The following is a 27,885-nucleotide window of genomic DNA, read 5'->3' on the forward strand; positions in this document are numbered from 1 at the left end:
CAACTCGGCTCGAAAATCTCTCCTGGAAAATTCGGAGAAGCGGAATCCACCAAGGAGTGGGCCCCTGAGGCCGTGCTGCGCTTGCTCGTACTGTGACCTCAGTTTGAGGTGACGGCGGGAGCGGAGGCTGGGCACCCCTTCAAAAGCCGAGGGACCCGCCGAGGCTCTGTCGCCGGAGAGGGAAGGCCCAGCTGCCGTCGGTGAGGACGGGCCCCCTTGGGCGGGGAGGGTCCTGAGCAGACTGATGTCCTCTGCTTGGGTCGCAGGGGATGATGCTGGAAGGGTCCCTGGCCCTGCGCCCCGGGGTCAAGCCACCTCCGTGTCGGCCACCCATGATCCACCTCCTTTTTCCTCGCCACCCCTCAACCCTAAGACAGCCTGACACCCCCAAAGCGGGGAGCCCCACATCACCTGCCTTCCCATGAGCATGCCTGCCCCATGCTGTAAGCGCCCATCCAGCACCCACCCCAGTCCCCTCCAGTCTTTGAATCCCGAGGTCCCTGCATATGGCAGCGAGTTGGAGGCCTGAGATCTGGAGAGAGAGGAGACACCCCGGAGGCTCAGCCAGGAGGCTGTGGCTTTGGTAGGAGAGGGACGGGAGGTCGGGGCCATTTGAGCACAGTACCACTGGGTAGGGGAAGAGGAGAATAAAATTCTGAGCCATGGAGCTTGGGGAAAGGAGGCGCCCTAACTGAAATTCTCACTTTGGGGAAGCTCTGCCCTGCATTCTACAGAGGACAGTTCCTGACCTTCTTTGGGGAGAAGAGTTGTCACAGCTGTGTTCTTAAATCTCCCTGTGAGGCTATGCCCTGCACACCCAAGTGTCACATCATCCCACCAGCAGCAGTAACAGCTCTCCACGCACGCACGCACTGCATCGATATGAAGAGCAGCTGTCCCTATTCCCCGAACTGTGCAAACTACTTTACCCTTCTTCTCTTAACAACCTCTGCTAAATTCACCCCAATTCCCATTACACAAGTGAAACTTGCTGAGAGAGGGTAAAGCATTTGTCCTGGTGGCTGAGGACACAGGTATCAGTGGACATTAGTATCTCTCTCTGGTGCATAGGAAGATAATTCTGTTGACCCATCTAAGGTATCAGGTGAGTTTCCAGGCTTCTAAAACCTCATTGATACAAGTATTGGACCTTGTACTATCTTCCTATAGCTACCATAAGAAATCATCAGGGCCAGGGATTTAGCTCAGTGGCACCATACCTGCCTCGAAAGCACAAGGTCCTGAGTTTGATCCCCGGCACCAAAAAAAAAATCACAAATTTGGTGGCTTAAAATAACAACTATTTTTTAGTTAATATTTTATTTTTATTGGTGCATGTTTGCAGTACATAATGATAACATTCCTGTGGGGAGTTGGTACATATGCATACACATCTTTTTTTTTTTTTTTTGGTACTGGGGATCGAACTCGGGACCTTGTGCTCACGAGGCAGGCAGCGGCACCACTGGGCTAAATCCCTGCCCTCAATGTAACTTTATTATCTTATCAGAGGTCATGGGGTTAAAATCAAGATGTGGGTAGGACTGCCTTTCTTCCTGAGGCGCTAGAAGAGAATTGTTTCCTTGCCTCTTGTGGGAGCAACCTGCACTCCTTGGCTTGTGATCCCTTCCTTCAAAGCCTCTTCTAGTGGACCCTGCTTCCATTGTTACATCTGTCTCGCTGTCCTCTCTTTCTCACTCTCACTCTCTTTCAGACTCTTCTGCTTCCGCTAGCAAGATCCTATCTCAAAAAAAAAAAAAAAGTATATAAAACAATTTTTTTGTGTACTGAGAAGTGAACTGAAGGCCTTCACACTGAGCCACATTCCTCCCCACCCCCCTTGGAGACTGGGTCTCACAAAGTCACTGACTTACCCAGCGCTCCAATTTATCATCTTCCTGCGTCAGCTCCCGAGAGCGGGGATTACAGGCATGTGCTACCACACCCAGCTTTTATGGGTTGGTTTTAACTTTCTTGTTGGTTAAAACACAAACTCTTTCTTTTTTTTTAACCACCTTTCCTATAGGATGCTCTACCATGAGCTACACCCCCAGCCCACACAATACCACTAAACTGTACACTTTGTTGTGCAAAATTTATTGGTACATTTTAGATATACATAATGATCACATTCATCATAGGGAATTTGTACCAGTACATGATACATCTTCCTTCTTTTTTGTTCCCCATCTCCCCGCTCCCTTATGTTCCCACGGTTTTCACTGCTGTCCTTTTTTCTGTTCCAAAATGTGTTCTGGAATCCCACATTGCATTAGTCATCCCTTTTCCTTAGGCCCCTCCGATCTGTGGCAAGTCTCCAGTCTTGGCTTTGATGACCTTGACAGTTTTGAAGAGTCCTGCCCAGACATTTTGTAGACTTTCCTGTTTGAGGTGGGGCAGTCTGAGGTTTTCTCATGATTAGCTGGGGTGATAGCTTTAGGGGGATGGATCCCACAGAGCCAGGATACTCTTCTGGTCACATCTTACTAGGGCACCTAGGGCCACAACTCGACCCAGATGACGTTAACCTTGGTCACCTGGATGAGCCAGTGTCTGCCAGGTGCTCCCAGTGCAGGGTTGCTATTTTTAGAAACAAGTCACTAAGTCAGGTGACAATCGGGAGGGGAGGGACAATCCTAAAGGGGAAGTGTCTACTTGTATTGTATGGGATCTTCTTAGGGAAGATTTGTCCCTTCTCCAACATTCATCTATGTCATTTTTTAAATACCATTTTGATCTTGTGGGTATTTATTTTACTCTTAGGTTGTGATCCTGGCCACTGACTTCAAAGGCATGTATGTCCCCAGCTCTGTGCAGTTTTCTTCAGAGCCATGTTGTTGCTTACTTCAGCATCGCTGCTCTGGGGCATGGAAAGGTGCACTGGCTCTGGGCCAGCCAGACATGGGTTCAAGTTCTGGCTCTTAGCAGCTGTGCAGTCCTAGGGGCCATTCACCCTGTGCCCACAGCCACCGTCTCCGAAGGGCAGAACAGGGATGGTGGTGACCCTTGGAAGGGAGGTCGGGCTGATGCTGTAGGATGTGCCCCTGACTCAGGTCACATATGTGCTGGATATGGCAGGAGGGCTGGGAGGAAAGGCACCCTGCTCCTCTGCCTCTCACCAGGCCACCAGAGGTCTCTGGGTCTCTTCTTTCTTTCTTTTCTGTTGTGTCTACAGTTTGAAACAAAATTTTTAAATATTTAATTTTATTCATTTCTTTATTCTAGTAGTTCAGATACTTTTTTTTTTTTTTTTGGTGTTTTGAGACAGGGTCTTACTATGAGTTCTGGCTGGCCTTGAACTCACTATGTAGCCCAGGCTGGCCTCAAACTCACAGCAATCCTCCTGCCTCAGCCTCCTGAGTGCTGGGATTACAAGCGTGTGCCACCACACCTAGCTCCTTTATTCTAGTAGTTAATATTAATCTTTTTAAATAAATAAAATTACGTAGCAGTGCTGGGGATCAAACCCAGGGCCTCATACATGCTAAACATGAATTCTACGACTGAGCTACACTCTCAGACACATATTAATCTTCATTTTTTTATGTGACATTGAGTGCGCAGGAGTAGGGACTCTTTTTCATCAAGCAATGGACTAATAAAAAAAGTATCTTGTGAATACATGTATCATATCTTTTAAAATTTAAGCTGCCTGTAATCCCAGCACTCTGGGAGGCTTAAGCAGGAGGATCTATGTTCAAGCCAAGCCTGGGCAATTTACTGTCTCAAAATTTAAAAAAAAAAAGTGGGGGGCTGGGAATGTAGCTGTAATCCCAGCACTTGAAAGTCAGAGACAGGAGGATTGCTGCACGTTCGAGGCCAGACTGGGCTATAAAGTGAATTCAGGACCAATCTGAACTGACCCTATCTCAAAAAAAAAAAAAAAAAAAAGTGAGTTCATGGACATTGTAATTTGAAATCATTCATTCTTACTACTGTTAAAATTTTGTTAATTACTTCCTAGTTGACTTTAGTGCATTAACATCATTCATTGAAAACGGACTAGATGTATCCCACCGCTGCCACCAAAAAAAAAAGAAAAGAAAAAGAAAACAGACTAGAAAACACCATTTTAAAGTGAGGACCAGGTTAAATAAAGTTGACAAGTACTCAGCAGATGTGACAGGAGTGGAGGAGGGAGGAGTGTCTGGGGGAGGTATGTAGGACCGCAGAGCTGAGTTAGTCATTTTGGAAAAGATCCCTAGTTGTTTAGTCTAGAAAAGATAGTATTTGGTAAATTTGTTCATTGGACTTTCTGACTAATACTTTTTTGTAAAACCAAATATAAATATTTTAAGACCCCTTTTTCTTTTTGCCTTGGGAAAAAAATGGGATGCATTTGATTTTCCTGAAAAGCTTTTCATTTTAAGGAACAACATCTCCCTCTTGTGGCCATATAGAATAATGTTGCTTAAGATTTAAATTGTGTATCCTTCACCCCCTAATGTAGATTAAAGTGTTTTGGCCTGAAATCCCAGCACTCTGGGAGATTGAGGCAGGAGAATTGCAAGTTTCAAGCCCAGCCTGGGCAATTTAATGATTTAGTGAGAACCTATCTCAACTCAAATTTTTAAAAATAATGAAAGGCCTGTGGATGTAGTTTACTATGGAGGCTCTGGGTTTAATCCCCAGTCACGCGCGCACGCACACACACACACACACACACACACACACACACACAGAATAGAAAGAAAACAGGAAGTATAGTTATTTTAAAGCTTTTTTGTGACTATGAGGAAAATGCATAACAAGAAGGCAGAAATAAAAGTAGTTGGTGATAGAATGCTGGGGTTGTGGATATTTGCTATTTTATTTAATTTTAATTTATTCTACATTATTTCTTTCAATATAATAATAAAATTTTCAACATGTTCCATCTCCACTCTTGCCTGCAGCAATTTACAGGAGTTATGTATTGTGCAAGACTATGGTTGGTAACCATTGGATGGAAAGTAGCTTGTACAACAAGTTGTGTTTTTTTTATACAAGTTTTAAATTGGGGTTTTACATTATTACTTGAATGATGATCCTAAAGGAAAAATCCATATATGCGTATTCTGGATCCTCTGGGAAGAGCTTTTGAATCTGGTTTTTGTTTATTTCGTCATGTGAGGCTCAAACCCAAGGTCTGGTGTGTGCTAAGCAAACACTCTACCGCTGAGCTACACTCCACCCTGAGCCATGGGATCTGTATGGGCTTGGTACTGAGATCCAGCTGGCTGAGGCCTCCCCACAAAGAAGCCACCCCTGCTGATGCCTGTGTGTAGGCCCCAGGGTCCCTGCCTTTCTGGAGATGCTTTCTATTTGAATGTGCCAGGAAGTTTTAAATCAAGATTTAGAAAAAAAAAAGATTTGGAGCTGCTGCTAGCTACAATTTATTCATCACTTACTGTGTTTTAGGCTATTATGGTGCTCTAATTTTCTTGATATTTCTTTGGAGACTTAGTCAACAATTTAGGTCCATTTTATCCCTTACCTTAGGATTTGATCTCTTACTTTGAGACGAGCCTGACGTCTCAAAGGACCCTTTCTTCCTGTTCTTTTGGCCCGGCAGCAGGGCTGGGAGCACAGCAGAGAGAGCAGCTGGATGCCAGGCCCACCCAGACTCAGGAGACAGCCCCAGTCTGGGGACCCACTTCCTCTCCCGTGGGAATTGCATGGTGGCTGAACAAGAAGCCACATTATTTTTGGAGTCCCAAGACGCAGACAGCTAGGGACTGGCAGGTACCATATGTAAGAAGAAAGCAGGGTGAAGAGATCCCCCATTCAACCCAGACAGTGTTGAGACCAGGCGCCGAGGGCTGGACTGCCGGTGGAGGGACATGCTCTGGGGCCAATCAGCTATCAGGAAACAGAGCATCTGTGGGCAGGGCTTCTGGCTGTCACTCTTCTGCCCAGGAGGCGCCCGCTGAGTCTTTGCTGAGAGTTGATCCTCTGGACTCTGGCACCCAAGGTCACTGGTGAGGCAAAATGGGCTGGGCACGGGTGGAGCAAGGTGGATAATCTGCCGTGGCCTGTGGATTGTGTGCCCACAGGTGGAGAAAATGAGCGCCTAGGTAGGGGCTTCACCTCTGAGGAGGTCTCTGCTTTTTTTTTTTTTTTTTTAAATCATATTCAGCCATACCTTGTTTATTCAGTGATGGAGACAATTTTCTAGGCAGTTTTTAAAATTAAGTTTATTGGTACATTTTAGATATATGATACAGTTACATTCATCATTGGGATCTTGTACCTTTACATGATGCATCTTGGTAGGAGGTCTCTCCTTTTATTCAGTGGTTATGTTTAGCTGCTTAGTCACAGGATGCACTCAAAGGACAAGACACCCTAGCTCCCGAGAGCCTACTTCTTGGCCTCCTTTAAAGGAAGATGGGGCTTTGGCAAACTGTGGTGCTGGGCGTGGACCCTTCATGCCAGGTTTATCAGGGGGGCCAAAGATAACAGTGAGGGAAACAGTGTGGGAAACAGGCCCAAGTGGGCAAGTAGGCACCTGGGGGCCTTGGCCCTGCCGGGGTCTGGGGTGAGGCTGGGTGTCTGCCCAGCCTGCATCTTGTTTCAGGGCTGATGCTGGAGGGTAGGAAAGGCCCCACCAACTGCCCATTACCCAGTCCCCCTTAAGACAGAAGAGCCACCCTACACTGAAGCTGCAGCACCCAGGCCCCAGGGCCCTGTGGCTGGTGGCCCACAATACAAGCTTCTCCAGGCCAGATGTCACCAGATGGCGACCAGCTCAGACCCAAGGGCAATTTGAGCAATCCCAGGCTGGGATGGCACACAGCTGTCTGTGAGCTCAGGAAGTACCACTGCCAGGGCCAACCCTCAGTGCTATGGTTTTACAGCATCAGCAGGCATCTGTCCCTCAGCTGCTCTAGCCACAAGGTGAAGGACGGCAGCCATTCTGGGAGGGGCCATTAACTGACCTGTCTTCCATGCCCCAGGCTCAGGAATACCAGTTTCTAATGATACAAATGAGGTACCTCAGATGCTGTGTGGGGACAGCTCTGAATGTCTCTACCCTGGCAAGCATCTGTAAAGTGCTTGGGTTCATAAGAATGGCCTGCTTAAACTGGGTTTGGTGGTGCATGCGTGTAATCCCAGCATTCGAGAGGCTGAGGCAGGAAAATCGGTATGAGTTCAAAGCCAGCTTGAGCTACATAGTGCGTTCAAGGCCACCCTGAAATGCATGGTGAGACTTTGTCAAAAAAAACAAAAGAAGAAGAATGGCCTGATTATAGCCCAGGAGCTGGAGGTTAAAGGGAAGAGCAGCTGAGGGCATCGCCTCTGTGCTGGGCACAGAGAAGGTCAAGTATTAGTGCATTGTCTCTTGCCAGCCCCTGGAGAGGGGTGTTTACTGGCCCCAGTTCACAAATGGAAGGTGAGGCTGGGTGGGGAGGCAATGTCCCTAAGGCCCCAGGAGAGGAACAGCAGAGAAGAAGCAACCAGGGCCCCTAGTTCCTTCCTTCAGGTCTCTCCCCAGCCTCCCAGCCCCAGGAGCATTGAGGCAGACCATTTGGCCCAGCTCCAACCCAGGTTCATTTCATTTGTTTGTTTGTTTGTTTGTTTGTTTGTTTTTGCCTCTTGTCTCAGCCTCCCAAGTGCTAGGACTACAGGCATGCGCCACCATACCCAGCATATTTTTGGTTTTTTGAGATGGTTCCCTTATGTAGCCCTGGCTGGCCTCAAACTCATAGCAATCCTCCTGCCTCATACTCCTAAATGTTGGGATTACAGGTGTGCACCACCATGCCTGGCTCGCCCAGGTCCATAAGCCCCAGGTCCATAAGCCCCAGGCCCAAGGGCTCCTCCACTGACCAGGTTTTTGCCTCTTCTCTTAGGACAGAGCCCAGACTAGCTGATTCCTGGCCAAGGAGAAGGACAAGGAATACTTCTGCTGGGGCTGAGTGGCCTTAGGTCCAGCCTGAGGGTCCCAGGATGCCCCTGCCCACATCTAGTGAGCAAGAGAGCCTGAAGAGTGACCTGGAACCATCACTAAAGCCTGGCATGGATGTTGTCCCAGCAGTCCCTAGAAACCCCAGGAAATTCTCCAAACTGGTCCTACTCACAGCCTCCAAAGACAGCACCAAGGTGGCTGGAGCCAAGCGCAAGGGGGTGCACTGTGTCATGTCCCTGGGGGCACCAGGCCCTGCCACCTTGGCCAAGGCCCTCCTCAAGACCCACCCAGAGGCTGAACGGGCTATCAAGGCAGCCCCCCAGGAGCCTGAGCCAAAACACAGCAAGCTGGACCCAGGTGAGGATATGGGAGCCCTACTAGCCCCTACCAGGGACAACCTGGTTCCTGTCAGAGCTGCCCACACAGCTGGGTCCTGCTCTAGGTCCCTGCTGTTCCCTCTGTTCTGACCCTCCTGGCTCCCCTAATTCCTCTGGGCATGTGCAGGAGGCAGATGGCACAGGGCTTATGGGTATAGGCCCACCATCCCTTGAAGGGGCCCAGGACCCTGATTTGGCCCCTTCCAGTCCTGCAAGGTCTCCCTGTCCCCTCCAAGTCCATTCCCCACTCTGTGCTGCTCACATGTTTTGCTCCATGCAGGAGTTTGAGATGGGGCTGTCACCAATGCTGGTGCTGGGGCTGCTAGTTGCTCGTGGGCTAAGGTTACAGGCTGTGTCTCCAGAGGCCTGGGCTCATGAACTCCTTCCATGTGCTCTAGAACTAATGCATGGCCAGTGCAGACCACCCCTGCATTCCTGCTCTCGGCCCTTTGTCTGCATCTCCTGAGCAGAAGCTGTGTTCCCACTGGGCTTTGGGACTAGACAGGGACCTGCCCTAGGCCCCATGGCCTTGTGCCCGCCTCTCTAGGCTGCTTCCTCTACTTGCTTCTTCTGCTCCAGCCTCACCCTTCCTGGAGCCTCCCAGCAGTACAGCTCAGGCTCCTGGGCCTTAATAGCTGCAGGTTGACTGCAAAGGGCAGGCAGTAACTGGGCAAGCTCACTGGCCTGGATTTGGAGTGATGGGGTGACAGGGCATCTTTAGCACCACCACCTCTTCCCACCCACTCCTCCACTGAGGAACTCTGTACCTCGGTTGTACTGATCCCACTGTGGCGGGAGTATGACAGTGTAGGTGGTGGCAGCAAAGAGCACGTGTTGCTCCTTTTTATGCAGCTAGCTCAGGATGCAGGTTCTTGTTTCCACAAAGCAGTGACATGGAAGTCAGGAGCCCAGCCACAAAAGAAATGGGCTGGAGGCAAATGGGGACAGTGAGTGTCCTCTGAGTACCACAGGAACAGAGGAGAGAGGTGAGGGGCTGAGCCTGGGCTGCTGATGTGGAGGAAGCTGGGGGACTATGCAGGGGGAAGTGAGGGGCTAGGAGCTGGTGGCCACAGGATGCACTTGCAGAAGCCAGAGTGCTGGGATGCTCTTTGGACAAGGAGGATCCACCTGTCAGTTTATGTGGCTCTCAATGTCACTGGGGCTGGGAGGAGAGTCCCAGGCCACCAGTACCTGGGAGACCCAGTGAAGGGCACCAGGCAAGACCTCCCTGGAGCAGGAAGTTTCCTGATATCTGGCCAGATAGACTCTCCAGGCTGACTGGAGAGTGTGCATGTGTTGTGACCATTTCTGGGCATGTCCAGTGGGTGGGTGGCTGTCCCTGTGAATGTCTCTGTTGACTCTGTCTGCAGTTCTATGTGTGGAGTGCCTTGGGCGGTATCCAGTGGGTGGGAAGATGAGCTGGTGTGTCTCCTCAGCTTGAAGTAGGATTTGTCATGCCCTGAGGAGATGGGGACAATAAAAGCTATGGTCCTGGGCCCTGGTTTGGTGCCTCTGAATGGTGATCCCCTGGGGCTTAGCCAGATTACCCAGCTGGAAGCCAAGCACAAGGAGAGGAGGGTGACTCTGGGGTCCCCATCAGTTAACTGGGCAGCAGGGGGGCTTCATCCATGGAAATTTAGGGAAAGTGGCCTGAGGTCATAGAGGTCATGGCCCCATTGCTTACCCCTGAGTGAGACCCTAAGACACCTGATATGGGGATTTCCTGAGAGCTTCAGAGCTCTCAGGGGACCCAAAGGACACATACATCCCCAGCCTCCATGTCCTGCTGAGGTTCCCATGCCTGGGGACAGTGCTGGGCATCAGAGGGACCCTCCCACTCCCCAGCCTCAAGCCCCTCTGGAGCCTGCCAGCTGTCACTGTGAGCACTCCAGAGACTGCTACCCCCCAGCTCCTGCCAGTCCAGGTAGAGGTTGTGGTCCCCAGACCTGTGGGAGACTGGGACAGACACTAGGCATACACTGTCCCCTCCAAGCCTCCTACCCTGCAGACTACCCCATCTCTGCCCTGCCTCCAGCCAGGGAGTAGGGGAGGCAGCAGCTTCCTCTTGAGTTCCTAAGAGTTTCTTAGATATGATTTTAGTGGCCTTTGTATCCCTGGGTTGGCAGCCTTAGGGAGTAGTGTCCTTGGAGTCACAATTATTTCTCTAAATCCACAGCACAGGCTTCTGGCCCAAGAATGTCCCCTGACCTGGCTGTGTACTAGAGCGAGTCCATGGTGGGGGTTCCAGGCAGGCCCCAGGATATCCCTCCCTTGTCCTTTGCCACCAACCTGACCCACACTGCCTCTCTTACAGATGCAGACGGCAAGGAAGACTGCAGATTAACAGGGGCAGCACCCGTGGGGCACAGGGAAGATTCCACTGCAGCGCCCAGCAGTTCCCTGTAACCTTAGCAACTAGGGGAGCCAAGTGCTAGCTGCATCTGACTGGGCTGAGGGTTCTGCTGACCACAGGGCTTCCCCAGACCCTTCATTAACAGGTTCTTCACACTCAACCGTGTGCGTGTGTGTGTGTGTGTGTGTATTGTTTGGTTTGGTTTGGTGATACTGGGGATCTAACTCAGGACCTTGCACTTTCAAGGCAGGTGCGATACCACTGAGCTGAATCCCTGGCCCTATATATAATTTTAGATCAAATGTAAGTTAGTTACTTTTGTAACCAGAAAAAAAAATTCAAAAGAATAAAAGCTTGTATGGTATTTTCCATCATAGATAGACAGGTTTAAACGTTCCAGGAAGCTGGACATGGTGGTGTAAGCCTGTAATCCCAGCACTCAGAGGCTAAGGCAGAAGGATTGCCATGAGTTCGAGGCCAGCCTGGGCTACATAGTGAGTTCAAGGGCAGCCTGAACTCTGTCTCAAAACTCTGTCTCGGGCCAGGGATTTAGCTAAGTGGTTCCGCTGCCTGCCTTGCAGGTGCAAGGTCCTGAGTTCAATCCCCCATACAAAAAAAAAAAGTCTCAAAAGTAAGACCCTGTCTCAAAACAAAAACATTCCAGGAGACCTGGCTCCAACTTCACTACTCTGAGGCCCTTCATCAGAGCTACTGGTATGGGCCATGACTCTCCTGGGGTTGCCAACCCCCAGACCTCACTGCCCTGGGCCCCCTCACCCTGCAAAACCAGCCACTGACCATAAGATGAGTTCCTGAAGTTCCCCTCCTGGAGCCCTTGGCCTGAAAGAAGGGACAGCTCTGCCCTGGGCCTCAGTCCTTGGCCACTGCCTGATCCTTCCTTCCAAGGGTCTGTTCCCAGGAGGCCTCAGACTCCCTCTTGCTTAGTTCTCCCAGGATGCCCCTGGGTCACTGCCTCCCTGGCCTTCTCCAGGAAGCTTTCCAGGCTGATGGCTCCCGGGCCCAAAGCCCCCTACTGAAAATGGTGGCTCCAGGATGTTCTGAGGAAGGGGTGAGCCTGCAGCTCACAGTGGTCTGCAGAGGATCCTGGCATAAGGACAAAGAAGACCCTCAGCTTTTTTCCAGGAGGTCTGGAGGCTCTGGAGATTCTGAGGAACCCAAGCCCTCCCAGGCCCACAGATGCTGCCTCTATTGGAGAGGAGGCAATGGCAATGGTCATCTTCCTCCAGTCCCTTCACCTCATGGCCCTTATTCTTTGAAAACTGCCTCTGAAAATAAAGAATAAAGAAAACAAAGAAAAAAGATTTAAAAAAGAAAACTGTGTCTGGACACAAATAAGCCTTATTTTAAAAATGTAGGATATAGAGATCCTGTGGTGATTTGTGTTTGTTTTTGTGGTACTGGGGGACTGAATCTAGGACTTTCACACTACGCTACTTCCTCAGTCTTTTGGGGGGGATGGGGGTGGGGACAAGGTCTCAGTAAATTGCTCAGACTGGACTCAAACTTTAGATCCTCCTGCCTCAGCCTCCTGAGTGCTGGGATTACAGGTGTCTGCCACCACACCCAGCCTTTTGTGTGTGTGTGTGTACATTTGCAGTACATAATATTTACATTCCTTGTGTGTGGGCCAGGGATTTAGCTCAGTGGTTCCAGTACCTGTCTCGAAAGCGCAAGGTCCTGAGTTCAATCCCCGGCACCAAAAAAAAAAAATCATTCCTTGTGTGGAGTTGCTACATATACACACAGCACATTCTAGTTCCTTTTTTTTCATCCCTTGTCCCTTCCCTCCCTTCCCTCTTCCTCCACCTCTTCCCCTTTGAGAATGAACTATCTCCCTACTTCTTATCTATCTTTTATTTTGTTCTTTATTTTTACCCTGGGTTTCTCACCATGTGATATTTAAACTTGCATGTCTAATTATTTTCACTTAACATTATAATCTCAAGGTGCATCCATTTTCCTAAAAATGACTTGTTTACCCTTCTTTCTTTTTTTTTTTTTTTGGTACTGGGGATTGAACTCAGGACCTTGAGCTTGTGAGGCAAGTGGGGGAATCACTGAGCTAAATCCCCAGCCCTCATTTATCCTTTATAGAATAGTACTCTATTCTGTATAAATACCACATTTTCTTTATCCATTCATCTGTTGATGGACATATAGGCTTCTTCCAAGACTTAGCTATTATGAATTTGCTGCTATAAAAATGGCTTTGCATGTATCACTGTAATGTGATGTATTTAACTCTTTCAGGAAGATACCTAGGAGAATAGCTTGTTCAAATGGAATTTCTAGTTTTAGTTGTTTTTTGTTTTTCTGGTTACAGTGATCAAACTTGGGACCCTGCACTTGTAAAGCAGGCATGGTGCCACTGAACTAAATCCCCAGCCCTCTAATTTTAGTCTTTTGAGGATTTTCCATACTGATTTCCATAGTGGCTGTACTAGTTTACATTCAAACCAACAGTATAGAGAGTTCCTTTTTCCCCATAGCCTCTCCACCATTTGTTATTTGATTTCTTGATGATAGCCATTCTTTCTGGGGTAAGATGGAATCTCACTGTTGTTTTAATTTGCATTTCTCTAATGGCCAGCAATGGTGAGCATTTCTTTACGTATTTATTGGCCATTTGTACTTTTTTTTTTTTGGTACCAGGGATCAAACTTGTTGGGACCTTGCGCTTGTGAGGCAGGTGGCAGCACCACTGAGCCAAGTCCCTGGCTGCCATTTGTATTTCTATGAAGTGTCTATTCATTTCAGATGCCTATTTTTTGATTGGATCTTTTATTTGGGGGGGTCTAATTTTTTTGAGTTCTTTATATATTCTAGATAATGAATCCTCTGTCTGAAGAATCACTGGCAAAAAGTTTTTCTATTCTGTAGGATAGACCACTCTGTGGCTTATTTCATTTGCTATGCAGAAGCTTTTAAATTTAATATGATCCCCTTTGGTTGATTCTCAGAACTATTTCCTGTGCAGCTGGCGTTCTGTTCAGATAGTCCTTGCCTACACCTATGATTTCAGTTTACCTATCTTATCTTCCAGTAGATTAAGTGTTTCTGATTTAACATTTAGTTGTGTAATCCATTTTGATTTTAGTTTTATACATGATGAGAGATAATGGGTAAGGATTCAATCTTCTGTCTGTGGATTCCCAACACCATTTACTAAAGAGGCTATTTTTACTCCAGTGTATAGCTTCAACATTTTTTCAAAATCAGCCTCAGGCAGTCATGATGGCACATACCTGTGTGATCCTAACACTCAGAAATTTGAAGCAGGAGGATCACTGAGAGTTCAAGGCCAGCCTGAACTACATGGTAAGACCTTGTCTCAAGAAAAACAAAACAGGGCCAGGGATTTAGCTCAGTGGTTCCAGCACCTACCTCAAAAGTGCAAGGTCCTGAGTTCGATCCCTAGTACCAAAAGAAAAAGAAAAAGAAAACAAAAATTATTCAGCATCTGAGTATCTCTTAGGAAACACTAGTTACCGGGCACATTTTCCTCCTCCAAGTCTCCATTTTACTTTTACAACACCATTGTTTGTAATGTTTACATTACATTCTGTGACTATAATTTGGAAAAAAATTCTTTTTTTCCTGGAAACACAGTTTCAGTAAGTAGCCTAGGCTGGCCTCGATTTCGAAGGCATTCTCGTGCCTCAGCCTCCCTGATGCTGGAATCACAGGTGTGCGCTATCATGCCTGGCTTTTGTCCTAATTCTATATATGAATGGAATCCACTACATTTTTTCTTTACTGGGTGCTCTTGGTTACCTGGTTTGTCAGATGAAAAGAACAACTGAGGAAGAGCTTTGGGGAACAGTTGGTGGAGGTGGGGCACGCAAAAGAAGCAGGAGTGAAGAGGAAGTGAAGGAGGAGGGCACTACTTCAGAGAGCCATCACCACTCAGTCCTAGCAAAGGTGGGTCAGGCAGGATGGACCCCGTCATGCCCATGGGGCAGCATTGCCATCAGTGTCCCCACCCAGTGCTTTGGTGTGGCACCACTAGGTCCTCCTGCTGTCCTCTGAAAAGCCACTGAGAGCATTTAGGGGCGGAATGCTATTATTAAGAAGAAAATAGTAGCAGGGCGCAGTGACTCACACCTGCAGTCACAGCCCTCTGGGAGACTGAGGCAGGAGATAGCAAATTCAAACTCAACCTGGGCAATTTAGAGAGATCCTGTCAGAATAAAAGAAATTTTAAAAGGGCTAGGGATGTAGCTCAGTTCTAAGGGAAAAAGGAAAGAAAAGAGGAAGAGGAGGGAGGAGGAGAAGACAGCATCCTTCACTTTGCCCTTGAGTGCATAACTTCTGTGCATTTTCCTCCTGGATAAGCGTTCTCGTTCTCCTGGGTTAGCTTGGAGAACTCGTCCAGGGCCTCCAGACTTCCCACCCTGGAGACTCTGGCTAGCTGATTGCCCCCGGCGGCCGCTAGAGGGCGCGCGGACTCGATGGTCGTCTGGAGCCTCAGCGGTGTCCAGACGGTGAGCGCCACCTGGAGTGCTGTCGTGGCCCCGCAGTCGCAGTCTGTCCTGCACTGCAGACTCCCCAGCCCAGCTCGTAAGGACCTGGCACAGGCGTCTTGGAGCTGGGGCATACTTGACCCTGCAGCAGCCGACTGTCCACCAAGATGATCTCCACCACGAGTTGCAGCCCCTCCTTCCTGCTTCATTTTCCCCGTAGCCTGTACCAGCTTCCACAATATTATGCTTTTGTTTTCTTTGCTTTGAGACAGGGACTCGCTAAGTCGCCCAGTTGCCCAAGATGGGCTTGAATTTATAATCCTCCTGCTTCAGCCTCCCAGAGTGCTAGGATTACAGGAATGTGCCACCATGCCTGGCTGATGCTGTACATTTTACAGTTTACCAGTCCTTTTGTTTTGTTTTGTTTTTCCGGTACCGGTAATTGAAAGGGCCTTGTGTTTGCTAGGCAGGCGCTGCACCGCTGAGCTATGTCGCCCGTTCTTTTTTTTTTTTTTTTCCCTACTTCAAAAAATTTTTTGATTTTTAGAATTAGTTTTATTGATGTACATAGTGATGATATTCATCATAGGGAATTTGTACCTGTATATAATATACCTTAATTCATTTTTTTCGCCATTCCCCTCCCTTCCCTTCAATCCTTCTTCCCCTCTCCCTTTACAAAACCTTGTTTCTATTGTTTTTCTTTCATTCTTTTTTTTTTAAATCCCTATTTCCTCCCCTCCCTTTCCTCCCCTCTCCCTTCGCCTTCCCATTTGAACATTTTCTTCCTACTTGCCAATATCTATCATCTATTTTGGTCCTTATTTAGTTTACCACTTCTGTTGCTTCTTGAATCCCCGCAACACCCTCACCCCATAACAGAAGCTCGATAGCACCAGCCAGGGATTTTTGTCGATTTGGGTCTCGAAAGTTCCCAGTGTGGAGAAGAGGTGGAGAGGGAGCCGTCTACCCTAGGGGGTGGGGGCGGGGCAGAGATGAGGGTCGAAGGCTGGGCGAGGCTGGAGGATCTGCGACTGTGCAGACTTCGAGACGCAGAGGATGGGTGGGGCGTTCGGGCAAGGATCGGAGATTCCGCCGGAGGCCTCCGAGTGTCCCCGGAAAGCTGCGCCGGAGCCATCCGGGTCCCCACCGCACTGGGCTGCTGGAGGATGAATGACAAGTGTACAGTGGCGGTGGCGGCGCACGGTTGGCAAGGGCTGGACCAACCAAAAAAAAGGTACTTTCTGCTCCCGAAAGGCTGCGATCGACTGTAGTTTTGTCTTTCATTTTGACCTACAGAAATACAGTACAAGATTTGTACAAAGCAATCCCACATATGCTTCACTTACATTCTCCAAATGTTAAGAATAAAGCTAGACACCACAAGAAAGTTGATAATAGCAAAATTCTGAAACAAAGCGTCTAAGAAAATTACTATTTGTGTGTGGTGGCACATCCTGTAATTCCATCACTGGAGGATGCTGAGGCAGGAAGAGCAGAAATTCTAGCCCTGGGGCCATGGATTTAGCTCAGTGGCACCACGCCTGCCTTGTAAGCACAAGGTCCACAGTTCCATCCCCGGAACCAAAAAAAAATTTTTTAAATTAAAAAAAAGTGTATATAGCTTAGTTGGAGGCCCTGGATTAATTCTCCAGTAGTGCAAAAAATAATTTAGTAGTCCATTACACAGAAAGTAAGCTTATAATATGGGAGGATGTTTACACTATAGAGTTAAGTGACAAAAGCAAGGACGCCTGGCAATTATTTCTATAATCTCGGCAATGTCAGATTATAGCAATTCAGTCTCAAAAAGATTGACAGATGACAGAGGAACTCCAAGGGACCCAGAATAGACAAAACTATCTAAAAAAAAAACAAGACTGTAGGACTCATATTCTCATATTCCCTGATTTCAAAACTTTTTTTTTTTTTTTTTTTTTGAGACAGGGCCTGTCTATGTAGTCTGGGCTGGCCTTGAACTCAATATGTAGCCCAGGCTGGCCTTGAACTTGCTGTGCTTCTCCTGCCTCACCCTTCCAAGTAATGGGACTACAGGTGTGTGCCACCACACCCAGCTCTCTGATTTCAAAATTAAATGCAAAGCAATGATAATGAAGTCAGCAGGGCACTGGCATAACAATAAGTATATCACAAGTATAAAATGAGAATAGAGAAAGGAACCCTCACATTTATGGTCAATTGATTTTCAACAAAATACCAAGACATTTAAGTGGGGGAAAGAATGGTTTTTCCAACATTCAGTTGGGGACTGGTAGAACATCCATCCCCGTGCAAAAGAATGAAAAATGAGGCTCTTCACACCATATACCATAAGACTCTTAGAAGAAAATATTGCTTTTTTTTTTGAGACAGTATCTCACTTTGTAGTTCAGGCTTGCTCTGAACTCACTATGTAGCCCAGGTTGGCCTCAAACTCACTGAGATCCTCCTCCCTCAGCCTCCCAAATACTAGGATTACAGGCATGTGCCACCATGCCTGGAAAGACTCTTAGAAGAAAACATAAAGGTAAATCTTTGTGAATTTGGTTTATGCAGTGATTTCTTCTTCTTTTTTTTCTTTTTGGTACCAGGGATCGAACTCGGGTCCTTGCGCTTGAGCAGCAGGCAGTGAAACCATTGAGCTAAATCCCCACCCCTATGCAGTAATTTCTTAGGCAATGATTTTTTATCTATGACATCAAAAACATAAGCAACAAAAGAAAAATATCAGATGCATTAGGCATCATCCAAATTAAGAACTTTTATGGCTCAAAAGACACCATCTTAACTGGGGCAATGTGAAGAGATAACCCAGTTAGGGGGGCTTCCATTCATCTAATCAGGTACATATATCTAGAATATATAAACAACTCTTACACTCAAAATTAACAGCCTAGTTAGATTCTGAATAGATGTCTCTTCAAAGAAGATACTCATGAGAAGCTCAATGTCATTATCTATCAGGGAAATGCAATTAAACTCAAGAGATACTACTTCATACCTCCTAGGAGAGCAGTAGTAACAGGTAATGGTTGCTTAGAATTGAGAAGATAAGACAATTGTAGAGTGTTTTAGTCTGTTTTCCAACGGTGTGACAAAATATCTGAGGCTGGATAATTTGTAAAGAAAAGAGATTTATTTAGCTCACAGTTTTGAAGTTCAAGAGTATGGTTCCACTTGGCTGTCCTGTGGGTCTTATGGCAGATGGGATCACAATAGTGATACTGTGTGCAGAGAGGCCACATGGAGATTCACAAAAAGAAATTCAGAGGTAATGCTCACTTTTTTTTTTTTGAAAGGGTCTTGCTACATTGCCAAGGCTGATCTCAAACTTGTGGGCACAAGTGATCCTCCTGTCTCAGCCTCCTAAGTAGCTAGGACTACAGGCACATGCCATCACACAACACAAAGGCTCATTCTTTTTTATAACAAGACATTCTTCAGGAAACTAATTCACTCCTAAGAATTTCCCTCCTAGAGACCAGCATTAATCCCTTCCCAGGGCAGTGCCTTCAGTGTCTTAATTAATTACCTTGCATGAAGCCTTACTTTTTTAAGGCTCTACCACCTCTTTATACTTCCACATCAAGAACCAATCTTCCAACACATGAACCGTTGGGGGATAAATCACATCCAAAGTATAGCAGGTAGTGGTGGCTAACAAGTTTCTTTCTTGACTAATGAAAGGGTTGTGTAACTGTGGTGATATTTTCACAACTCTGTGACTATAGTAGTAAAAGTCACTGTGGTGGTTAGTGTAGCATGCACCACCACAGTTTGACTGGCTTTGAGACTGACCTGGGGGATTGGTGGAGCACACTTCTGGGTGTGTCTGGGTGGGTCATGGAGGCATGGTTTTAGGGTCTATGTCTGATCCCTAGCCCTTTCTCTCTGGCACTGTTCCCCTGCTCTGCTTCCCATCTGCCACGAACTAAGCAGCTTTGCTCTGCCACACCTTTCCACCATGATGTTCCTGCCTTGGAGCCATCTGACTATGGACTAACTCCCCTGAAACTGTGAGCCAAATTAAACTTCTCCTCCTTTAAATTGTGGGTGTTGGGTATTAAATCCAGCAATGGGAAAACTAATATACTCACTGAATTGGACAGTTTTTAAATGGATGACTTGCACGATATGGGAATTATATTTCAGGAAAGCTGTTACCAAAAATCTAACACTAATAAACACTTTATGTGCTAACATATTTTATGAAAATTAAAATAGTTTCCCAAACAACAGCCAAATAGAAAAAGTGCCATTGAGGGCCACGGATTTAGCTCAGTGGTGCCACTGTCTGCCTTGCAAGTGCAAGGTCTTGAGTTTGACCCCCGGTACCAAAAAAAAAAAGTGCCATTGTTTAAGGCTTTTGCAAATCTCTTTTTTTTTTTTTTTTTTTTTGGTAACAGGGATTGAACTTGAGTCCTTACGCTTGCGCAGCAGGTGGAGAAACCACTAAGCTAAATCCTGGCCCTGCAAATCTCTTTAATGTCAATATTTGTTTGTTTTTGATGCAAGGATTGAACCCAGGGCTTTTGCACCAAGTTACACCCCCAGCCTTTTTTTGTTTTTTAACTTTTTGACAGCATCTCACTAAATGGTTAAATTGTCCAGGTTGGGCTTTAATTCATGATCTTCCTGCTTCAACCTCCCAGAGTGCTGTGATTATAGATTTACATCACCATGCCTAGCTTTAATGTTAGTTTAAAAGAAAACTACAGTTCTCGTATCTGCTCCTACATGCAGTCTGTTACATTACACATCATGTAGCCTTTTTGGAATATTCCATTTTACACTTCTAAGTGAATGAAATTTTGAAAGGCTAATGATTTTGACAATAGTTTTGACCTTGCACACTGCCTGAAAGTCTTAGGGATCTCCAGGAATCCCCAGATTACACCTTGAGGACCATTTCTTGACTGTAAAATTAGTATTCCCCTTTGTCATCATTAAGGACCCTTTAGGAAGATAACTTGGATTGTGCAAGTACTTGTTTTATTAAACTCTCACTCTCCATTGTGTGCCCATTGGTGACTTTTGCCAAAATCCATTATTACCAAGATGGGTGTCAAACTGTGGTTTTCTGCATTATTCTTTGTGCATTTTTAAGTTGGCTTTTGAGCATACGAAACCTTTCCCCTCTCCCTGCTTACTTATTTACCTCATTATCTACATATGGAGTTTTAGTTAAGGTTATAACAAGTTGCTATCATTTATTTTGAATCTCAAATTTTCCAGCCTTTGAAGTAGGGGTCATTTGAAGGTTTCAAAGAGAGTCATAAGAAATTTCCGTCCCCTGGCTCTGGAAAGTGACCGGCCTAAGGATACATTTAAGACCAAGCTCAACTCCGTAAGCTCAGTCACATCCTGGGCAGGGTCCCTGGATGGCCATCAAGCCCACCTGCCCGCCTCCCCATGACGAGAGCGCCCTCCGCCTGCCCATTGGGTCCCTGCAGTAAATCCGGCCACCGCCTGCCCCTGTCGCGGCTGTCCAATCCCGGATTGGTTCCGCTCTTCCGTGACAGAGGTCTCCGCCCCCGCACGCTGATTGGTCTGGCCGTCCGCTCGGTGCAGCGCAGGGAAGACCCGGAGGAGCGACTCAGAGGAACGGCTCCGCGGCCCTGCTGCGCATGCTCGCCAGGAGCCCACGGGGCGTTGCGAGAGGCCGACGCTTCGAGGGGGCGCGCGCGGGCACGGAGCTCGCTCCCGGAGGGGCAGGTGGGGGCGGGGAGCGGGCCGGGGTCGTGGAGGCTGGAGGGGGCCTGGGCCACCGGGTCTACTCCTGTGGCTGCAGCAGCCGGGGCTGAGGGACCCGTCGTGGCTCCGTCGCCGGAGAGGGAGGGCCCCGCTGCCGTCGGTGAGGACGGGGCCCCACGGGCGGGGAGGGTCCCGCGCGGACGGACGCCCCCCGCCCGGCCCTCCCGTGTCCCGGGGTGGTGCTGGAAGGGGGACCCGCCAATGCGCCCCAGGCTCGCCACATTCCCTGTCGGCCACCTGCGATTCGCCTCCTTTCTCCTCACCCCGCCTTCCCCAGCCCACCCGACCCTTGAATTGAATGAGTCTCACACCCCCAAATCGGGGATCCCGCATTCGTCCGCCTTCCCCCGGCCGCGGCCGCCCACCGAGGGTGCATCCATCCTGTACGCTTCCAGCCCTGTCCGGTGAAGGCGTGCGGAGGTCTCGGTGACCTTGCACTTTTTGCTGGTTGTCTCCCCTCTCCTTTTAGTTCTGACTCTATAGATTGATCATTATGGCTTCTAAACTTTTTTACTGAACCTACACTGAGAAATGTGTTTAAGGTGCATATCTTGTGTCTGTAGGTATAGTTACTGAGGCACAAGTTTAAAGGGAGACGCTCACCGCAGCGCACGTGACGCAGATCTATTCTGGCTCTGTCGTAATTCATTTCACTCTGTTCCAAAAAGCTTTTGCTAACCCATCGATTCGTTCGGGACCGAATGCGTCTGGCAGCTTTAAACCTTGCTTTAAACCCTCCTTTAGCCCTTGCATTATGGAGGATACTGAACTGTCATGATCAGATAATCACTGTAAACTTTAATTCCAAAGCAAGGTATATTTTTATTTTTACATTTCTGTTTTCCAGGGCCAACATCATTCTAGGGCTTGATTTTTATTTTCTGGTGTGGTTCTGTCAGATTTATCTTGCTTCTCCAAATGCCACGAGTTGGACTTGTAGAAGAAACTGTGAAGTTGGAGCTGGACTGGAGCTCATATAGAACTGAGGGTGTGCTAAGCTTCACAAAGGGAGAGGTATGGAGAGTTAAGCTTCAGGAAGAATAACCTGTCGATACTCTTGGGGAGAATTGGAGTGGGTGGGTTTGTGCAGGTTTGGCGTGGACTGAAGAGGAGGCAGTGAGGAAGGAAGTTCTTAGATGACAGGAAAGGAAAGGAGATGGAAGATAAGTGTGATCAGATCTGAAGGGAGTGAGATTTGAGGACACATTAGGCTAGGTAAAGGAGGAGTAAAACTAGCCAAGATTCTGATTTAGGGCATGGGGGGGCGCTATCAATCAGCTTTCTGTCACTACAATAAAATATCTGTGGTAATTAAAGGTTTATTTTGGCTCATGCTTTTGGAAATTCCAGTCCAAGATCAAGCAGACCCATTGCTTTGGGCTTCTGGGAGCAGTGGCAGATGGCAGTGGGGAGGAGCACACAGTGGAGCAGCCTGCTTACCTCATGGCCAGAAAGCAAAAGAATGAGGTGCTGGGATCCTCCTATCCCCTTCCGAGGCACAGTGCCAATGACCTGAGGACCTTGTACAAGGCCCACTTCCTAAACGTTCCACCACCTTCCAGTAGAATCACCCTGGAGATGAAACCTGCAACACATGGGTCTTTGGAAAACATTCCATATCCAAGCTATACCAAGGGACATGAGGGTCTCATTAGCTAGAATCTCCCTGTCTGTACTCTACCTTTCTCTCTCTCTCTCTCTCTCTCTCTCTCTCTCTCTCTCTCTCTCTCTCTCTCTCTCTCTCTCTCTCATTACAAGGCTGCTCTGTAATTCAGGCTGGCCTTGAACTCACTCTGTAGTCTAGGCCGGGCTCAAACTCGTGACAATCCTCTTGCCTGAGCCTCCTGAGTGCTGGGATTACAGGCATGCGCCACAGCGCCCAGTTTGTATTCTCTTCATTTCTAAGTTGCTTTAGAGCAGTGACTTTAAAGCAGTTTTGCCTGTCAGGGGACATTTTACTAACATTAGTTGTCCAGAACGTGGGAAGGCCAGGGGGAGGGGAGTTGTGATACTATCTGTGTAGCAGGTAGAGCCCAGGATGCTACTAAACATCCTTCAATGAACAGAACAAATAAATATTGAGACCAAAATGCCACTGGTGGCAAGGTTGTGAAATCCTGCTTTAGAGTAGTAAATCTTAAACTTGTGGGGGATCACCAGCACCTTCAACCCCTACCAGGAATAATGCTGCATGCATACAGTTTGTGCATGAAATCCTGGGAGGGTGACTAATGCTGTGTGTATTCGTGTCTGCTTGTAATCACAGGAGGGTCATGAGCCAGGCAGGGTACCCTGTAAACCTCCTAGTTTATTGTTAGGGGAACCATTGGGATCATCCAGGAGGTTTTTAGATAACAGGGCCTTCCCTCCACCTTCTTTCAGTCCTCTGGATCCTACTGAACCTGCACAAAGAACTTGAGTAGTGATTTATAGTTTATAGAAGAATTTCACTCACAGTATCTTATTTGCCACTTTTCCTCCTTCACAGGTGAAAACAGCCAGAGGAATTGCAGGACTTGTCCCAGGTCTGGCCAGTGAGCCCAAGCCCAAGCCCCAGCCCCGGTGTGGGTAGATGATGATGATGTAGTTCTTGCAGATGAAGGTAATTCTTTTGCTCCACTATCAACTTCTGAGAGAACTTCTGTCTTTCAGGACCTCAGCAGTTAGAGTTTGGACCCAGGGTACCTTGAGAGGCTCCTGACAGTTCCTAATAATGTTGTGGCTCTTGGCCCTTTAAGACCACCAGCAGGATAGTAGTGCCATGCTGGCAGTCTTAGTGCCACACTCAGCCTACTCTGCAACTGTGAGGGAGGCAAGAGAGGATGAGAGACTGATGAAACAGAAACTTTGAGAATCATTGTGTGTGTGTGTGTGTGTGTTACCAGGAATTGAACTCAGAACCTTTGAACTGAGGTACAGTCCTTTAAAAAAATTTTTTTTTTGTACTGGGGATCGAACTCGGGTCCTTGCACTTGCGAGGCAGGCGGTGGAACCACTGAGCTAAATCCCTGGCCCTAAATTTTGAGATAGGGTCCCACTAAGTCACTAAGTTGCCCAGGTTGGACTTGAGCTTACAGTTCTCCTGTCTCAGCCTCCCATAGTGCTTGCTGGGATTATAAATGTGCACCACCATGCCTGAATTCTTTGAGACTCTTGAACACCCATTTACATCTACCTGACCTAAAAATATTCTGTTCACTCAACAAGTCTATGTTGAGTCAAAGTTGAATATTACAAAATGAACGCATTAGGTCTCAAAACAATGAGCAAAGTCAAAAGTACCTTTAAATCAATCTAGAGTAAATATACACATGTATAACTAAAAAGTTTCATGAAATAATGCTCACTTTTATTATAGCAGTGCAAGCTGAATTCCTATGTAATTTTTAAAATTAATGACTGGATGGAACATGGCTATAATACTAGTACTTGGGAGGCTGAGGCAGGAGAATCTCCATGAGCTCAAGACCAGCCTGAGCTACATAGTGAGTTCAAGGTCAGCCTCAACTACACAGTGAGACAGTCTCAAAAAAAATAAATAAGGGCCAGGGATTTAGCTCAGTGCTGCCGGTGCCTGCCTTGAAAGCACAAGGTCCTGAGTTCGATCCCTGGTACCAATAAATAATAAATAAATAGAACCTAATGATTTTAGGACCAATAAACAGAATGATTTGAAAAAAAAAAGTACCTTAGACCAAACCAAAGCAAATAAAACTTTTTATTTTTTTATTTTTTTATTTTTTTTGATACTGGGGATTGAACTCGGGACCTTGTACTTGTGAGGCAGGCGGCAGAATCAATGAGCTAAATCCCCGGCTATTTTTTTAATGTAGCAAAACATTTATTGGTGCATTTTTGGCATTCATAATGATAGCATTCAGGGAATTTGTACCTGTACATGGTACATCCCGCCTCTTAAAACTTAATATACATATACAATAAATACATTTTAAAGACTTTATTTAACCTGTTGCTGGAGAACCAGTCAGATATTACTGCCAGTGTGCAAGAGAATCCAAAGAAGATTCCAGAAAACTATAGGACAGAAATATTGAAATTAATGTGTAGGTGGAGGCAAAACTGCTTTCTTTCACAGTGGGAGAATTTATTTATATATCTGTGTTTATTTACATGGAAAGAAAAAATTTATTTACTTGTACATACACTAGAGTGTTTCTTTTTATTCCAGTTATCTGTAATTTATACAGTTGTAAAATAACTCAAAAGTTAATGAAAGAATAGACTCAGATAACCTAGAAGAATGTGTTCCAAACAGTGCATGGTTTTTCCTTGAAGCACATATTTTCCATTTGGTTGAACCATCAAAGACACACTTGTAATACCAGTGCTCAGGAGGCTGTCTCAAAAATCTTAAATAAATAAATAAATAAAAAGGAAAGAAAGATATTTGACCTCATGAAAAAAGGTGTATCTCATTAAATCTAATATTTATATAGATGTACCATAATGTTAGTTCACTGTACAGACCTACAGAGTTTGCTTTGCTGGAAGTCTTCATAGATTAGACCTTTTTTAATAGTACAGAGGACCAAACCTAGGGATGCTCTATCACTTAGCTACATACATCTCCAGCCTCTTTTATTTTGAGACAGGGTCTCACTAAGTTTCCTAGGCTGGCCTTGAACTTTGCCTCAGCTTCCTGTGCACCACCATGCCTGGCTTACATTAGACTTTTCTTTTTTTCTCAATCCTCGGGATCAAACTCAGGACCTTGCGTTTGTGAGGCAGGCGCCAGATTAGACTTTTTTAAAGGTCTGTTTTGATATCAATTCCAAGAAGCTCTCTTTACCAGATTTCACAGCACCTAAAACTTGGGGCAGATTTTTTCCTTCTTGAGATTCCCACAGTATCCCAGGGTTCCTTAAACTTAAAAATTGTTAAAGAATTTCTTTCTCTTTTCTTCATGTGTGTTGGGGGCGGCTACTGGGGATTGAATCCAGGGCCTTCACACTGAACTATATCCCAAGCCTTTTTAAAATTTTTTATTTTGAAACGGTTTCACTGAGTCAAAAGTTGCCCAGGCTGGCCTTGAACTTTTGATCCTCCTGCCTCACCCTCCCAGAGTGCTAGGATTATAAGCCTGCCCCACCATACCTGCTTAAAGGATAATTTCAAAAAGGGTGAAACTATGACTCGCCCATTGATATAAACAGATGTTAGTGATTTAACACACCAGTGAGGAAACCCATACAGTGATGCAGATTAAGCCTGGTAAGCATAGAAATCCTTTACTTGGTGCTCAACAGAAATAACTTCAGATCATTTCAGGTCAGCCAGAGCTGCTGCCCACCTCTCTTCAGGACCTCTAGTCCAGTGTTTGTCCAGATGCAGCCCATAGTGTACCAATATGGGCCTCATGAAGTATTTGTTAAAAATCTTGATTTTTCTTTTTGCAGTGCTGGGATTAAAACGAGGACCTAGCACATGTGAAGTATCAACTCTACCACTGAGTTATACCTCCAGCCCAGAATCGGCATTTTTACCAGGTACCCTGAGAAATTCTCATAGACTAAAATTGCAGAAGGAATTGAAATAAAAATTTCATGGAAACTGTATTTAACCTCATTACATGGATGTCCTCTGCCTCAACTTATTTCGGTTTGCACTGCTGGTGTGAAGCAGGGTGTCTTGGCCTGGGCCCGTTGACTTTTCAGAGCAGAACCTTGTGGTGGGCAGAGAGGCTTGCAGGGTGTTTGGCTACAAACCTCTGCCTCCAGCTTCTTCCCACACTGCCTAGTTGACAACCAAAATTGTCTCCAGAGGCCAATGTGGTGCACATACTTGTAATCCCAGCACTTGGGAGCCTGAGGCAGGAGGATCATTTCAAGTTTGAGGCCAGCAAAGGCTACATAGTGACTTTAAGGCCAGCCTGAACTGCATAGAGTGACCCTATTTCAAAACCCCACCACCAAAAAAATTGTCTCCAGATGTTGCTACGTATATTGCCCAGGTGGCACTAAGAGCCTAACCCTGAGATAAGTACTGTAGTTAAAAGCAGACCAGCAGGCACGGAAAGGGTAGAAGCCTGTTAAAGTGTTACGCCCTCTTGCCATGTCATAGTGAAGGTCCCTCATCCTTTTTCAAGACAGAACTCCAAGCCTGTGCACTAGGAACCCCAGCACCCTGGGAGGCCGAGACAGGAGGATCACGAGTTAGATCGTGTCTGAAATTTTTTAGAAAGGGCTGGGGATGTGGCCCAGTGTGAGAAGGCTGGGTTCTCCCCAGTAGGGGAGGGGGTGTGTAGGTGGGGGAATGGACAACAAATCAATGAAGAAAAACATGGTTTCTTTTTTTTGGTACCAGGGATCGAACTCAGGACCTTATGCTTTCGAGGCAGGCAGCGGCACCACTGAGCTAGATCCTCGGCCTGAAAACATGGTTTCTTAACCCTTTTTCTCTTAGAAGCATGAAAGATTTATTCCTCAGGTTCAAATGGAAAGCCTCTTCACCTTAAAAGATAATTATGAGGGCTGAGGATTTAATGCAGTGGCACTGTGCCTACCTTGAAAGCACAAGGTCCTGAGTTCGATCCCTGGAACCCCCCCCCAAAAAAAAAAAGATAATTATGACCTTATTTTTCTAATTACAAAATAAGGCATATGTGTTATAAAAAGTGTTTTTTAAAAGGAAAATTCCTTCTGCTGCCTGCCTCACAAGCGCAAGGTCCCGAGTCCGATCCCCAATAACAAAAAAGAAAAAAAGGGGGAAATTCCCCATGAGTTTCACTACCTTTCAAGTATTTCCTCTGCTGTGCTGTTGCTGAAGTTTAGGATTAGTAGTGCCCCCAAGTCCCAACCTTGAAGCAAGTTATGCCATGTTCACCCATCCTTCAGAACTGTTTCTAGGTTATTTTCCCTTGAAAAGTATTTTTGTGACCTAGCCAAATAGATCTCCAAACTACAGAGATTCAAAGCATCATAACCTCTCTTCATAGTTATGATTTTGTATTTGGTGTTGTGGGGATTTGTTTGTTTGTTTTTTGAGACCAGGTCTTGCTGTGTTCTT

General features: G+C 46.6%; 2 protein-coding genes across 17 annotated transcripts in view; both read left to right on the top strand.

Moving 5' to 3' along the window:
• On the top strand, positions 1-11,252 carry Flywch2 (FLYWCH family member 2). 4 transcript variants are annotated; one of them, XM_004864685.4, is made up of 3 exons: positions 1-200; positions 7,836-8,248; positions 10,583-11,252. In XM_004864685.4, exons 2-3 carry the CDS (start codon positions 7,933-7,935, stop codon positions 10,672-10,674), a joined length of 408 nt encoding a protein of 135 aa, XP_004864742.1. In that variant the 5' UTR covers positions 1-200; positions 7,836-7,932; the 3' UTR covers positions 10,675-11,252. The 4 variants fall into 4 exon arrangements, with proteins under 4 accessions (XP_004864742.1, XP_004864745.1, XP_004864744.1 ...); XM_004864688.3 differs by lacking the exon at positions 1-200 and adding an exon at positions 5,804-5,953; XM_004864687.3 differs by lacking the exon at positions 1-200 and adding an exon at positions 5,813-5,960.
• A 4,896-nt stretch (positions 11,253-16,148) lies between these two features.
• Flywch1 (FLYWCH-type zinc finger 1) overlaps positions 16,149-27,885 on the top strand; it is a 35,846-nt gene continuing 24,109 nt past the window's right edge. For 2 of the 13 annotated variants that reach the window (XM_087202960.1, XM_004864690.4), the window contains exons 1-4: positions 20,721-20,959; positions 21,707-21,873; positions 23,348-23,461; positions 26,277-26,366. The gene's annotated coding sequence lies outside the window, so the exon portion shown is untranslated. Of the gene's footprint in view, positions 16,343-20,672; positions 20,960-21,706; positions 21,874-23,347; positions 23,462-26,276; positions 26,367-27,885 lie in introns of those variants that run through there. The other 11 variants (XM_013065645.3, XM_013065644.3, XM_013065647.3 and 8 more) reach the window with 11 other exon arrangements.

The sequence above is a fragment of the Heterocephalus glaber genome, unplaced genomic scaffold (assembly GCF_053883595.1).
Source record: "Heterocephalus glaber isolate CG9 unplaced genomic scaffold, H.glaber_assembly_v1.0 deba00001781, whole genome shotgun sequence".
NCBI lineage: Eukaryota > Metazoa > Chordata > Mammalia > Rodentia > Bathyergidae > Heterocephalus > Heterocephalus glaber.

What these genes read in the sequence shown, in the direction of transcription:
- Flywch2 (XM_004864685.4), top strand. Translation starts at nt 7,933, where the DNA reads ATGCCCCTGCCCACATCTAGTGAGCAAGAGAGCCTGAAGAGTGACCTG. An exon ending in ACACAGCAAGCTGGACCCAG is followed by an intron (nt 8,249 to 10,582) that starts GTGAGGATATGG and finishes CCTCTCTTACAG; the next exon opens with ATGCAGACGGCAAGGAAGAC.